Raw genomic sequence first — 13739 nt, 5'->3', positions numbered from 1 at the left:
ATATATAAGAAACAACACAAAAAACTGGACCATTTTTTTTTATCCATAAGACATAATTTTCTTACATAGCAAGGACTTGCTTGTTAGTTTTCAAAAGGGAAAAACCAGACATTGTAGATGGTTAGTGAAAATCAGGGAGTGTTAAAATTCTATATTGTCTATCTACTTGCAAATCAAAAGCATGCTTACATATGCATAAGCAAACACATGTATTAAACATTCAATGCCAGTTTTTCCTTCCATAAAATAGAAAATAAAATATAAGCATCCCAGAAGTTCCTTATAAGGAACCATAATTTTGATGTACAGCTATGCTCTTATTTAGACTTTTAAAACTTTACAAAGAAGGTGAAGGTCTGTGAAGACTCTTATTCGCGGTCCCTATTTTTTAGCCTTGCTGAGCACATCCCCAAGTATAGCTGTGTTTATAAGTGTTGAGTCAGGCCATCTCTGAGCCACAGCAGGCCAAGAATCTCCAAGGTTGTTTTTCTTTCTCATCCGTGTAGAAAGTAATGATTATCAGACTCAAATGGCTTCACATGGAATTCTGCTCAGGGTATCCACCAAAGGCAGTCCTGTCTCAGTGTATCATGTTATGGTCTCATTTCAGACACCAGCCTATCCCAAGGAAACAGAATTTTGTAAAGTAAACTAGAAACTCTAGAAAGCCAAAAGTCAACAAATGTACCTTTGAGTTATTTGAATGAAGGCTCCCCAGTCTGCCCCCTCTCGTGTGACCTGGGACGTCTGTGTTAGCCTTTCTCTGCCATTCTTAACAACACAAATCGCTAGGGTTCAGGTCCCAGGAGGTTGATTAAAGCCAGCTAGTTAAGTGAAATACAAGATTCTTTCCTTCTAGTTCAAATATAACACCGTTTGAGCCTTTTCAAAGCCAGAGAGGGGCAAAAATAGAATAGAATCTCGTACACTCGTGTGAGGAAATATGTGTCCTTTCCCTTTTTGGAGTGTCCTCATGATACATCAATGTAGAGTTCTGATACTTTGTTAAACTGTAGCAATGGAAAATGCAGGTGTATTTGGCCAAGATTATGGAAAACAACTGAATGGTGAATTGCTAGTAGTTAACTGTCCATACAAAATAACCCTGAAGGACACGTACAAAAGTAAACGTCCTTAAATTTGAATAGACTTCTATTTACTTCACCTCAGTACTGGCCATAACGTGCAATGACGTCATTTATAAAAGAAACCTTAAATGCTTAGAGTGCTTCTTTTAGAACGGGACATGGAGTTTTAGTATTGCCTTATACCAGTTTCATCTTCCTCTTTGCCAACCAGTCGGGCACTTCCTGGCCTCTCTGTGCTCACCATATAAAGCTAGCAGATGGCAGAACGGAGCTCCTGCCTGATATGTGCCCTCCAGCAAGTGAAGGGAAAAAATCCTGTCTGTCAAGATACATGGCCATATACAGTGATATAACTTACTTATTCGGTTTCCTTGTTGCTATTGGTTGTGTCCAGGTATGGCTGGGAGACATGTGCACAAAGTTTTGTCTTATTTTCTGTTGCTAAATACCTAAAGGAAATAAAGCTTAACGAAAGAGAAATTGATCTTTTATGAACATGTCCCTTAAAGATACATGTTCAGCTACTGTATTTAAGCCAGCAAATAATAACCAGATGCCTGCTTCATCACTGCCCCCCCCCACCAGCTCCCACCATTTGAATATAAGGTCAATCAATGATCTCCTCAGCTTTTCTGTTGTAGAAAGAGCCTCGAATGAATGAAGAGGTGATTCATAACAAAGTCAAGTAGCTCTTAACGTTAATCTCTATTTATGGCGATTATCAGAACCACATATTCCTAGAGGCAAAAATAAATTTAGATATGGCATAAACCCCTCAATTTCCAGATGAAAAATGAAATTACATTTCTGAGGGAAAAAAAAATAGGATATAAGATCCATACCAAAGCTCAGTATAAAAAAGTACAAGAATATTTTTGTGGCAGTCCTAACAGAATATTTTATATCAAGAGAATTGGCTCAGAAAATCCAGTTTATTTATTATTATACACAGGATGATTGAGTTTCTTGCTGAAGTATTTCTGGAAGTGTTGAGATAAAGATCTTACAAAGCAAAATCTCTAATTATGATTACAAAGGTGTAGGTCTACCTTCGCAGGTGTATAATCAGGTAGCGTTCCATCCAATAACCTGAATTCATTCCTTATTTTATCCTATTAATATGTAATGTTCCCCACTCCTATTATTTATGGACCATAGCTTATATTCTAAACATTGTTCTAGGTGTTATTGTATATGTGGCTTCATTCCATTTCCACAAAAACCCTATACTGTAGATATAATTATCTCATCTTAGAAAGGACAAAAATGAGGCCTAAAAGCTTACCTAACTGGCCCAAATTCACATTGCTAAGAAGTATGAAACAATAATTAAAGGAAGCAAGATTTGAATCTAGGTTGAGCTGACCCTAATTTCTTCTTCCCATACAGCCTACTGTTCCTATAATGTCCAAACCCTGGGCTGGGTAAGGAGCTTCTACTCTCAAGGAGTTTACAATTTAGCCAGGGAAATGGTGCATACAATTTATTATCATGTTTAAAAAATTTCAAAACAATATCTACATCTTTTTTTAGATTTGCTGCAGGACTACATCATATTTTTATTTCTCTAAGTTTAAGCTTATTGGAATACAGTTTAAAAGTAAAAAATATCCCCTAGTTAATTCTAAAAATAATGTTTTGAACAGAACACTCATTAAAATGTTTTTAAGGATAATGATAATTATCACCAAAAGGAGTTAAGCAAATCATTACAACACCACAACTGTTATTCCATGAATTTTATATAAATGTTTGTGCAAGTATCAACTATCTAGTGCTGGGGACAGGATGATTTGCAAAAATTAAAACCATAGCATATAATGTTCCAATTCAGCCTCAGCTCAAACAAGGGGTAACACATTTACAAACTGCAGGCATAACTCTGATAAGTTACTGGTACTTTCATCATGAAATAGATTTTGTTTTTAATCCCAGAACCAAAAGCTGCTACGAGAAAAGATACAATATAGAAAGAAGAACATTGAGGAACACTGTTGATTTGGAACCAGTTTTTTAACTCCTGGACATTCTCTTTTATAGACAGTCGACAGACCAAAGGACTGGTACAAGACAATGTTTAAGCAAATTCACATGGTGCACAAGCCTGGTACGTATGTGACTCTGTTTTCTGATCAGATTCTCCTGGCTGAAGGATGTGTGTGCAGACTGCTGTATAGTTCTGGTTTACACTAACTGTTGAGAGCCTAGCAGCACTGTGGCCCTCCCTCTTTCTCTTCTGTTCGCCTCTATCACCCTCAAATCACAGACACCTGTGCTCCTGCCTCACTCCTGGGCTGCCAAGAAGCCTCTTATTAGGTGACCCTTGGAGGGCTGCCAGGTGCTCTGCTCCCTCCCCCCTTCCCTGTCCAGAAGCTGATGCAGAGAGCCCTGGTGGGGTGTGTGCTTAAACAGACTCTATGTTCCTCTGCCCACACATGTCAGCTGCTTATGGAGAGAGTGAGCAGAGGTGGGTCTCACAAGGTTGACGAGAGATCTTCAAAGCACTTCCCCGAGGAAATTCACGATTTGGAAGAGAAGGCTGCCTAAAGAAGTGAGGAAAAGGCATTGACCTTGTATGCTGGGGAGAGGGCCGAGCAAATAGGTTACAGACAAGTGAGGACAAACTGCAAAAGCCCAGCAACAAAACAACATCAGAAAAAAAATTTTAAATGGTATTATGAACTAGGCAAAATACACTGGTTTTCTTTTTTTCTTTTTTTTTTTTTTTAAGATTTATTTATTTATTTGACAGAGAGAGAGCCAGCCAGGGAGAGCAGGAGCAGGGGGAGGGGCAGAGGGAAAAGCAGGCTGCCTGCTGAGCCCAGGACCCCAGCATCATGACCTGAGCCAAAGACAGATGCTTAACCAACTGAGCCACCCAGGCGCCCAATGCATTGGTTTTCTACCAAATTTTTTGTTTGTTGTTTCTCTGAAGTTCTACTGTCTTATTATGATATGATGACCGAATCTGTATTACCATAATATTTATGTTTCATTTTCTAGATGATGACACAGACATGTATAACACTCCTTATACATATAATGCAGGTAGGATGGGTTTCCTTGCTCGCGGTGAATACTGTATGCTCAGCAATGCTTGGAGGCGCTTCATGGTTACATTTTTACCCCTGTTTGAGTCGCATGTTTTCAGTTCATACAATCAAGAGGATGCTGTTTTCCTTTTCTCAAAGTGTGCATGACCAAAGGATCGATCTTTTCTCATGGAAATGAGAACTAATACTGTTTTCTCTCATTCATTCTCACTGTCATTTGATTCTTGGCTTCAGGAATGTTTAACCCAAGTCTGAAGGACAGCGTGAAAGAACACACTGTAACTAGGGTACAAAGTCAGATAAAGATCTCCTTTTATCAGCAGCGAGAGTGATCACAATTGCGTAAGATCTTTCAGATACGCTTCACAAAAAACAAGTCCGGCAAAGTATTCTGTGACTTTGTCCGTGCTTGTGCTCCCAAAATGCAACCATTCACTGAAGGAGTTTTTAAAATCCCACTCTGCTGGGCCACTTTCCTGACCCAGGGTTGGCAACAGTCCTAAGACACGACTGCAATTCTGGGCATTTCTCCTTGTATTTGAGTGCGTTGGTATCGTGTGATGTGGTTGCAGGCTGGAGTGAAGGACCCCTACAGAATGCTTCCCTTTCTCCTAAATGTCACATTAGGGGATCCCATATAGGGCCTCCTGTTGCTGCTCAGCCCCAGCTGGAGACTGCTTTTCCTTTCCGAGGCTCAGACTGCTCACCTCCCCCTCAATGGCGACCTCACCTCAAGTAGGGGTCCCCTTCCTTAGAACTGCAGAAGATTCTCCCCTCCTTGATGCCTGAAGGCCAGCACTCAGGCCCTTTAACTGTTGGGGATTCTGCTAACTTGTCTCCAAAGACAAATGGAGAAGAAAAACCTGGCAGAACAAGTAGACCTCTGAGGCTTTGGTCCTCCCTCTTCCAGGTGATAGCAGGAAGCGGAGAAAAGTGTTTCCCTCGACTTGTATTCCTAGCCACAGATACTCCAGACTCACCTCCTGGGTTTAGCTAGTTAAAAACAAAAACAAAAACAAAATTCAGCCAAGTAAATTTTAAAGATATTATTGGCTTTATTCAATGATTCATGAACCTGGCAGCATCCACTCTAGCAGATAGAAAGGAGCTCTGAGGAGCTGTACGAAATGAAAGACTTTTGTAGGCAGGTGGGAGCCAAACAAGGAAGTTATACCAGCAAAAAAAAAAAAAAAAAAAAAAAAATGTGGGTAGGTGATTGCAAGGTTACTTTTCCTTTAGGGGATGGCAGGTGACCTCACTAGTGCTGGTCAGGCGATTCCTGATTGTCTGGTTTAAGATTCCATTTCTAGCAGAGCCAAAACTGTAATTAAGTCTCCATTTCATGACGTGGGGCTCAGTATTCGTAAGTGACTCCATCTGGGGACTGTTTTGTTTTTAACGAGCTGTAAAGTTGAAGTCTGATTGTAGAATCCAGGCAAAACAGTAAGTGCAGACACTGTCTTTTCTTTTTCTTTTTTCTTTTTTTTAAAGATTTATCTATTTTAGAGAGAGAGGGAGGGACAGCACCGGCTTGGAGGGGAAAGGGAAAGAGAGAGAGAACCTCAAGCAGACTCCCCTGCTGAGCACGGAGCCCCAACTCAGGGCTCCATCCCACGACCCTGAGATCATGACCTGAGCCGAAATCAAGAGTCAGGTGCTTAACCCACTGAGCCACCCAAGCACCCCCAGACATTGTCTTTTCATCTGTATGGACCTTCGGGAGAAACAGATGAATGAAAATTAACTTAATTCAAAAGACTGAAGTGGCAGGAAATTCAGAATTTTTATAATGATTTGTACTATTGAAATTCTGTATCCATTAGTAATTAGTAAATGGACAGTAGTTACATATAACCTTGCAGAGCCCTTTCAAGATAGTTTCGCAGTTGTCTTGGTAGACCAAACAATTGCAGCCAGCCTCTCCCCTCTCTACAAACCCTGCATCCCGCTGTGCTCTGTCTTGTCCTTCCTACCTCTTTTTGGCTTTTTTCCCTAAGCCACCTCTGCTGCCCACTTCTCCCACCCAGCCACCCAAACCAATCCTCTAGAGCTCACCCCAGTGCCGTGGCTTCCATAACATCTCCTCTGACCAATCTACCATCTTCTAAAATCTGTAATTCCTAATATGCATTTTCCTCATTTCGCCTTTATCATGTTGCCAAATTTTTTTTTAATGAGAGAGAGAGAGCACAAGCAGGGGGAGAGGCAGGCAGAGGGAGAGGGAGAAGCAGACTCCCCAACGAGGAGGGAGCCCCTTGCGGGACTCGATCCCAGGACCTCACGAGATCGTGACCTGAGTGGAAGGCAGCCACTTAACCGGTTGAGCCACCCAGGCGTCCCCCAATTATTTTCAATCACAATTCTATCCGTGTCTCATTTCCCCAGATACACTACAAGCTTACAGAGGATTTTTGTGTCCTTAAGCCTTGCTAAGGCGTATATACAGCACATCTACAACTTGCTCAATATTTTGTTAGACTGCAATTAACATGTCAATTATCATTATGTAAATCAGAGCTTTTAAAGTAATAGACGATATTTGGTAAGATTCTGTGAACTATTTTTAATCTCCCTCTGAAAACTATGTTATTAGTTTATATTATCCAGGAGAAAATTTGCCGAATTCCTGTAAGTTTATTCCTAATGCCAGTCTGAATCATTACTAATTTCAAAATGATTGTTGAAGATTTACTATCATCAGTCCTTGTGTACAGAATATATCAATAACAAATTAATACATTAATAATGATTCATAAATTAATAAGTCATAAATCGATTAAGAAATACTGCCCAATGCATGCGTCATGAATTCGCTTACTGATAAACATTCTGGTAAAATCACCGGATATTTTGTGGGGTATAAATAATTTAATGTGCTTTTAAAATGTTATGTGCTTGTTTGTTGTGTTGTGTTGTGTTTCGTGATAGGACTGTACAACTCACCTTACAGCGCTCAGTCACATCCTGCTGCAAAGACCCAGACCTACAGACCCCTCTCCAAAAGCCACTCGGACAACGGCACCGACGTCTTTAAGGACGCCTCCTCCCCTGTCCCTCCCCCACACGTGCCTCCTCCAGTCCCACCACTTCGACCGAGAGATCGATCTTCAACAGAAAAGTAAGGCATTTCCCCCCAAAGTGGCCTCTATTTAGTTGAGGATAAAAGTAAGACCATTTGACATTTAGTAGAAGACTCAGCACCTGCATAACCTTAGTCAGCGCATGCGCCGTGTTGACCTCCTCTATTGAGACGGTGGCAGACAATCTTGATTCATAATATCATAATTACCTAGGCTTAAAGTAACATGAGCACAGTCTTTTTGATCAACAAATGCATACAAGAAGACAAATAAACAGAAATAATTGACACACACTTCCTTTGACATTGCATGTCAGAGGCTCAGCAGTTAATTTTCATTTTCCTCAGATTTGAAATGTTAGGTCTATTAATGATTTACACTTTCCCCTCTGGTACACAACAGTCTCTTTTTGAAAGCAGGCAAGGTTATTCATAAATAATAAATAAGGCATTAGTTAGTAAGTGTCTATCTGTGACTCATTTCTACCAGCTTTTCAAGATGATACTAATTTTCATTTCCCCACTGAAATTTTTGTAGAAACTATTCACACAAAAATAAAAATTTATACACACTTCTACAGTACAATTTTTTATTAGGATTATGACTAATAATCCTTATAGGTAACCTTTATTGAGAGCTCACTATGAGCCAAGTGCTATGCTAAGTACTTTCCCTCTATCACGTCATTTAATTCTGAAAATGACCCAATGAGATGTTTCTATTTTAAATCTGTTTTAGAGAGAAAGAAACTGTGGTTTAGAAAATTAAGGTAAATTGCTCCGCTCATACAGCTCACATGTCCAAGCCAGGATTCAAACTCAGCTCTGACTAAAGCTGCAGCTCATGTGAATCATAACAATATAAGAATTATTCAGCATTAATACTAATTATTAAGCATCCACCTATCATATCCAACCCATAAATAATATATTTGCCCCACTGTACCACTAAGAGTAACCAATGATCACAGAGGACCCAAGAGACCACGAAATAGAACACACACCATGTCATGTGTGCAGGGATCCTCACTTCAATCTCCTCATGATAAACTACATGGTTACAAGTACAATGCCTTAAATTTGAGAAATAATTGTCTAGACACAAAATGGCATCTCTGCTATTAAAAAAGAATGAAAATTAACTCATTTAAATGTACTATTTGTCCTATGTTTAGTAGAAATAAATATCTCATTAAGAAATACGATAATCTCTTAAAAATTTCTAGATGGCTTCCATATACATTGTCTCAAAGGAAGCCTTCTTTCGCCCTGGCTACCTAGAAAAGCTTTACTTTCAAAGTTCTTTGCTGACCGCCCTTTGAAGGAAATTAGTTCAGGAAAAAGAGCTGCTTCCAAGGTCTCTTATGCAAGAGGATGGCTGTCTGACTCTGGTTTTTCAAGGGTAGTACCAAAGGAGGCTCTCCCCTGCCACACAGCTTGCTACTATGGATGGCAGGCCAAGTGACACTTTTGTACTTTTCCCAAACTGTGACACCACTTGCAGAATAAATAAGATCAAGCATGGTGTGCTCATTACTCCTTGTCACTTTGGATCAAGGATGCCAGGTCACAGAGTGGTGAGCTCAACTCACATGACTCGATAGAGCATCACCGCCATTTACTCTAAACACAAATACACACAGCTGTGATTTGTGTACCATCCCAAGGGTCGACAAGCAGAGCACTGGCTGCGTGCATATCTATAAACCCTTTGTGTGAGTTATTGAGCCAGCAGGACCGTGTATGAAAAGAATTAGAGGAAAATATAATATGAAATAAAAGAATGGCTTTCTTTAAATCATTTATGTAAATCATTAGGTATTTCTTTAAATCGTTATGTAAAACAACATATAAATGTGGTATTTTTTGCAGATTAACTTTTTATCCTGAGATACTTTTAAAAATCTGTACTAAAAGTAACTTTGTAAACAGATAGCAAGTGGTTTTATAGTACTGCTTGAAGCATATAGAGTTATTTTCTATAATTGTTTATTTCTAGGCATGACTGGGATCCTCCAGATAGGAAAGTGGACACAAGAAAATTTCGTTCTGAGCCAAGGAGTATTTTTGAATATGAACCTGGGAAGTCATCCATTCTCCAGCATGAAAGACCAGTAAGCACTTGTCACTAAACAGAATGCCAGTTCTCTAGGTTTCTGGGTTCCCAGGCAGACCTGAATTTTGTATCATTTAGCAATTTTTGTCGCAAACGTAATTTATGGATTTGGCAGTATTTAGAAATCAAGTTGATTTTGTATCATGATTCGTGTATCTTGTCTGAGAACTGAAGATACACTCTCTAATATATTGTCCCTACCAACCAAATATGGGACCCATTTGCATGTAACTATAGCTGTGCCTAACCACAGCTCTGTGCTTAATTTCTTAAAAAGTCATAAATGCAATACTTAACTGCTAGTCTACATTGCTAATGAGAAAAATCATTCATTAGTCTCTCTGATACAAATGGGCCCACACAGTCCCATCTCTTCCATATCGGTTGCTTAATATTTCTTTGGATTAAGGGGAAATTTCCCAAATGCCTTTCTTTTAAAAAACAAGTTGTTTTAATTGATTCTTATTAAATCTCTCTCAGGTTACCAAGCCTCAAGCTTCCTGATTGTCAATCTAATGGATCAAGATTATATTTAACTTTGCAAAATTTTTTTCTAGCTATTTCAAATATGCAAACAAAAAGATATATAAACTTGAAAATAACCACTTGCCTCTTCTAAGTGCAATTTATCAAATCGGTTATTCCTTGGCCTTCTTGGTTTTTATTTCCCAGTTCTCCTGAGTCCTTTGCTTTCCCTCCTAGATCAGTGCCCTCTTTGAAAATATAATTCCTTTGCATCTCTATCAAAACCTGCTTCTAGAGATCCATTTATAATTTACATTCCTTATTGTCTTAAAAGAATTTTGGGTGCTGTCAGTGAACAAGAAAAAGAGTTTTCTTTGTTCACTCCTTTAAGGGTATCCAAGAAAGCATATTATTATATATAATGCAAGGCCAGCCCTCAAATTTGATTGGAAACCTTTGCCTTACCACACCCAACATGAACGCCCTTGATTTAGTTTTTGAAAGCCTGTATTTATGGTTATGTTCTTGAGAAACATGTTCAAAAACCTTACAATCACATAATTCATACATAATATTTATGTAAGCCTTCTTTGCCTTTCTTCAAGTAACTCCTATCTTTTAGAGTAACAGAACTTCACCAGAAAAACTGAAAGAAAAAAAAAAATGGAACACCACTGGTTTGCAGGCTTAGTGCAAACTTAGAACCCATTTACTCACTTGTACGATTGAATATCATGATACTTTGAAATTTCTAGTCTGATAATTGAGTGAACCATGTTACCATTGCATACAAGTGAAAGTAGCAAAATAATTATGCAAAATAATGACACTCAGATTTAAATGTAAATAACAAAATGATCATTGATGATCTTTCTAACAATTTATAAGAACACTGTGACTGTACTGAACGCTCTAGTAGCTGTGGTCTCGGGAAATAGGATTGATCTTAGAAGCTTCCTCGCCAGGATGTTTCTATTATTTACTCCTTCAGCAACAGTTATTGAGCATCAACGATGTGCCAGACATTATATTGGATGCTGGGACACAGTAGTGAGCAAGATGCAGTCTCTACCCTGAGGAACTTTGAGTCTTTCTTTCGATGAGTATGCAAAGCTAGACCTGTATTCTAAGAAGAAAAGAAAGTTCTGGGAGCATTTGCATTGCTGGAGATTTGGGTAGGGATGGGCTCTGCAGCCACAGGGAAGAAGAAGTGGAAGGAACCAAGAAGCTTGGAAGGAAATGAGAATGGGTATCTTATGGAGAAATAGAAAGAACCAGCATTTTATTCCTCCTAAACAATTTTGCGGGGGGCCAGTGTTATGCAAAAGGATTTGGGCTAGTCATCTATTTCATTTTGGCCAGGCTTTTTTATTCTAGGACTAGGCTATTATCTTTTTTTCTTGTCATCAATCGTGAATTCATTCTCACTGCCTCCCTAAATCAGAAAAAAGACAAAAGGCTAAGTGCACGGTGATATCACGGAGACTGGCTGGCTATCTACTGCTGTAGCTTCCATACGATTCTGGAGCATCTTCAACCCACAAGACATAGAGGATGAAGAGCAGATTTGCTAAATGATAGTGACATAACAGCAAATGAACACAACTTAGGGATTTCAACGGAATGCGCTCTCCTGTCTTTTTACTCCGAGATGGTTTATGAGCATTCCTTTGCTCTTTTCCTATTTAGTTTTTGTAAATAACACACAATCTCTCGGTAATTTTCTGTTGCTCTTTTGAATTCCTAGATGACCCCATCATCTGCCCAGTCTTCCCAAGTGTCACCCTGGATCCCCTCTCTCCCAAAGATCTCAAAGTCCTACCCCTGCCACTCCGGTCTTCTGGCCCACAGTGTGTCCATTGCCTGCATGACGGGGACAGCCACCCAATTAGTCTCCCTAATGCTCCTCAAGTATCCTTAAAGCAAAATCCAAATTTTTTCATGTAATTTCCAAAAAACCTTGTGATCTGGCCCCCGCTGACCTTTCCAGCCTCACGTCTCTTCCTGCCCTTCCTGCCAACCCACCATATTCCAGGTAGATAGACAGCCTTCAATGCCTGCCTACCTGGACTTGTGCACAGGCCGTTCATCTGCTGGGAAAGCTCTCTCTCCTTCCCATCTCAAGTGCAGCCTTGTCTGTTTTCAGGACATCATGGCTGATGCCTCCACCCCGGGTGCAAAGCTCTCCTGTTGTGTGCCTACAGCATGTGGCATTTCCTCCTCACATGCTGAATTCTAATGGCCTGTTTACTTGTCTGTGTCCCTCATTAAAGCACCTGCAAGGCAGAGACCATGTCTAGCACACCTGTTGTGTCTCCAGCACCCAGCACAATGCCTGGCACATGGCAGGTGTTCAGTGAATAGTTGTTGAACGAATAAGTGAATGAATGAATATAGGTTTTACCCTTGCAGTTAGTAGGTAAAATTGGTGAGGCTGAATCCCTGTTTTGTGCCTCCTCGGTGGAGTCTATACACTCCTAGCAACGAAAGGCACAGTGGGTCTCCATCACAGCACGCACAATGGTAACTATGGTTCACTAATTCCCTGATTTCCTGGAGTACACAGTGGACAGAGGAGGCCATACTGCTCGAATAAATGTCCTTCCCCAGACTCTGGCCAAAGGGATCCCCTTCTTCCTTAGGAATCAATGGAATAAGTGTTCATGGTTTTAGCAGGGAAGTAAAGGTCAATGCAATTTTTTGAAGCATGTAGATGTTTATTTGACTATAAATTTGAAAACACTGATTAAAGGGGTCTAATGTTTGATCTACAAAAGTACTTTGCAATTACCAAGAATTTATCTTTAACAGACTTGAGCCACCATGTAGGCCATGAGGCAATCATACAAACTCTCTGCTGAGATTATATTAATAATAACTTTACATCCCATCTGGATTGGATATATTTATAGGTGAGCCACAATTAAATTACATTAAATTAAATTAAATTAAGCACTTACTCAGGACCTCTCTACATATGAAAAAATGAAAATAATATGAAGACATTACTTTCTCTACAATAACTAAAACATAGCACATAATGATAAAAGCAGAAAGAAAAAATCATCGAAAGCACAGTGCAGAGTTGAAATGCAATTGAAACCCACAATGAACTTACACTTCTTTATCAATGAAGAGCATCAAAGCTTAACGTATAAAAATTTGGGAAGTCTCATCTGGTGGCTTGAACCCAGCTGACAATATGTATATCATTTATTGCAGAACCACTATAAATATAAAACATAGTAGCAAATACCATTAAAGCTTTAAACTCTAATGAGCATAAATTTTAAAGAACTAAGTTACGTTGGCACTTCTCTTTGGAACAACATATAGAAATTACATGCCTGCGATGAGAATACTGAGAATAGTAGAATTTCTCTAACCTCAAAAGCAACTATATGCTTTAAAATTGTAGAAAACATAAAAACTTTAAAAATGGTTCACCCTTGGTTGCCTTTAAATAAGAATCCTGTCTCATTTGTAGTGTTAGCTTTTCTCAAACACCTCCTCTTGCACTGATACACATTTGTTTTCAGCACGGATTTGCTGGGTTTTTCAAAATGAGAAGAGAACAAAAAAGATTAGAAAAAATGTGCAACAGTGCATCTGCTTTTTTGTTTTTTTATGAGCAATTAGAGTAACGTGTAATCATGCTTCCTAAGTGAGTTTCGGAGTGTTCACATTGGTGTCAAACAACTCGAAGGAACTTTCAAGTTCTGCACGGAAAGTGCTGATTTAGTGAGATTATGAGTGTGTATGTATGTCTGTTGGCTGACCCTGTGTATATGTATTACTGACTTTTGTGAGGCTTCTGTGTACCTTAGCAGTGGCTCTAGATTGCTACGTAATACATATCATTGTTGCATAACTAAAGGGATTCAATAGGTAAAGCACAGTGAAAAGAAAATTCTAGTTCTGCCGCTTGTATTTCTTTA

At 39.3% G+C, this 13739-nt stretch overlaps 1 protein-coding gene across 18 annotated transcripts in view; it reads left to right on the top strand.

Annotated features, from left to right (window-relative positions):
• Nucleotides 1-13739, top strand: part of SORBS2 (sorbin and SH3 domain containing 2) — a 173416-nt gene that overhangs the window by 110071 nt on the left and 49606 nt on the right. For 15 of the 18 annotated variants that reach the window (XM_087856544.1, XM_087856533.1, XM_087856534.1 and 12 more), the window contains 4 exons: nucleotides 3129-3195; nucleotides 4092-4136; nucleotides 7070-7259; nucleotides 9220-9334. In XM_087856544.1, coding sequence (XP_087712670.1) covers nucleotides 3129-3195; nucleotides 4092-4136; nucleotides 7070-7259; nucleotides 9220-9334 — 417 coding nt within the window. The remainder of the gene's footprint in view (nucleotides 1-3128; nucleotides 3196-4091; nucleotides 4137-7069; nucleotides 7260-9219; nucleotides 9335-13739) is intronic. The other 3 variants (XM_087856543.1, XM_045785768.2, XM_045785773.2) reach the window with 1 other exon arrangement.

This window comes from Ursus americanus, chromosome 27 (genome assembly GCF_024610735.1).
Source record: "Ursus americanus isolate L20-20 chromosome 27, mUrsAme1.1.p, whole genome shotgun sequence".
NCBI classification, from domain to species: domain Eukaryota; kingdom Metazoa; phylum Chordata; class Mammalia; order Carnivora; family Ursidae; genus Ursus; species Ursus americanus.
The sequence above is the reverse complement of the archived record's forward strand: the minus strand, read 5'-3'. Positions and strand labels throughout refer to the sequence as shown.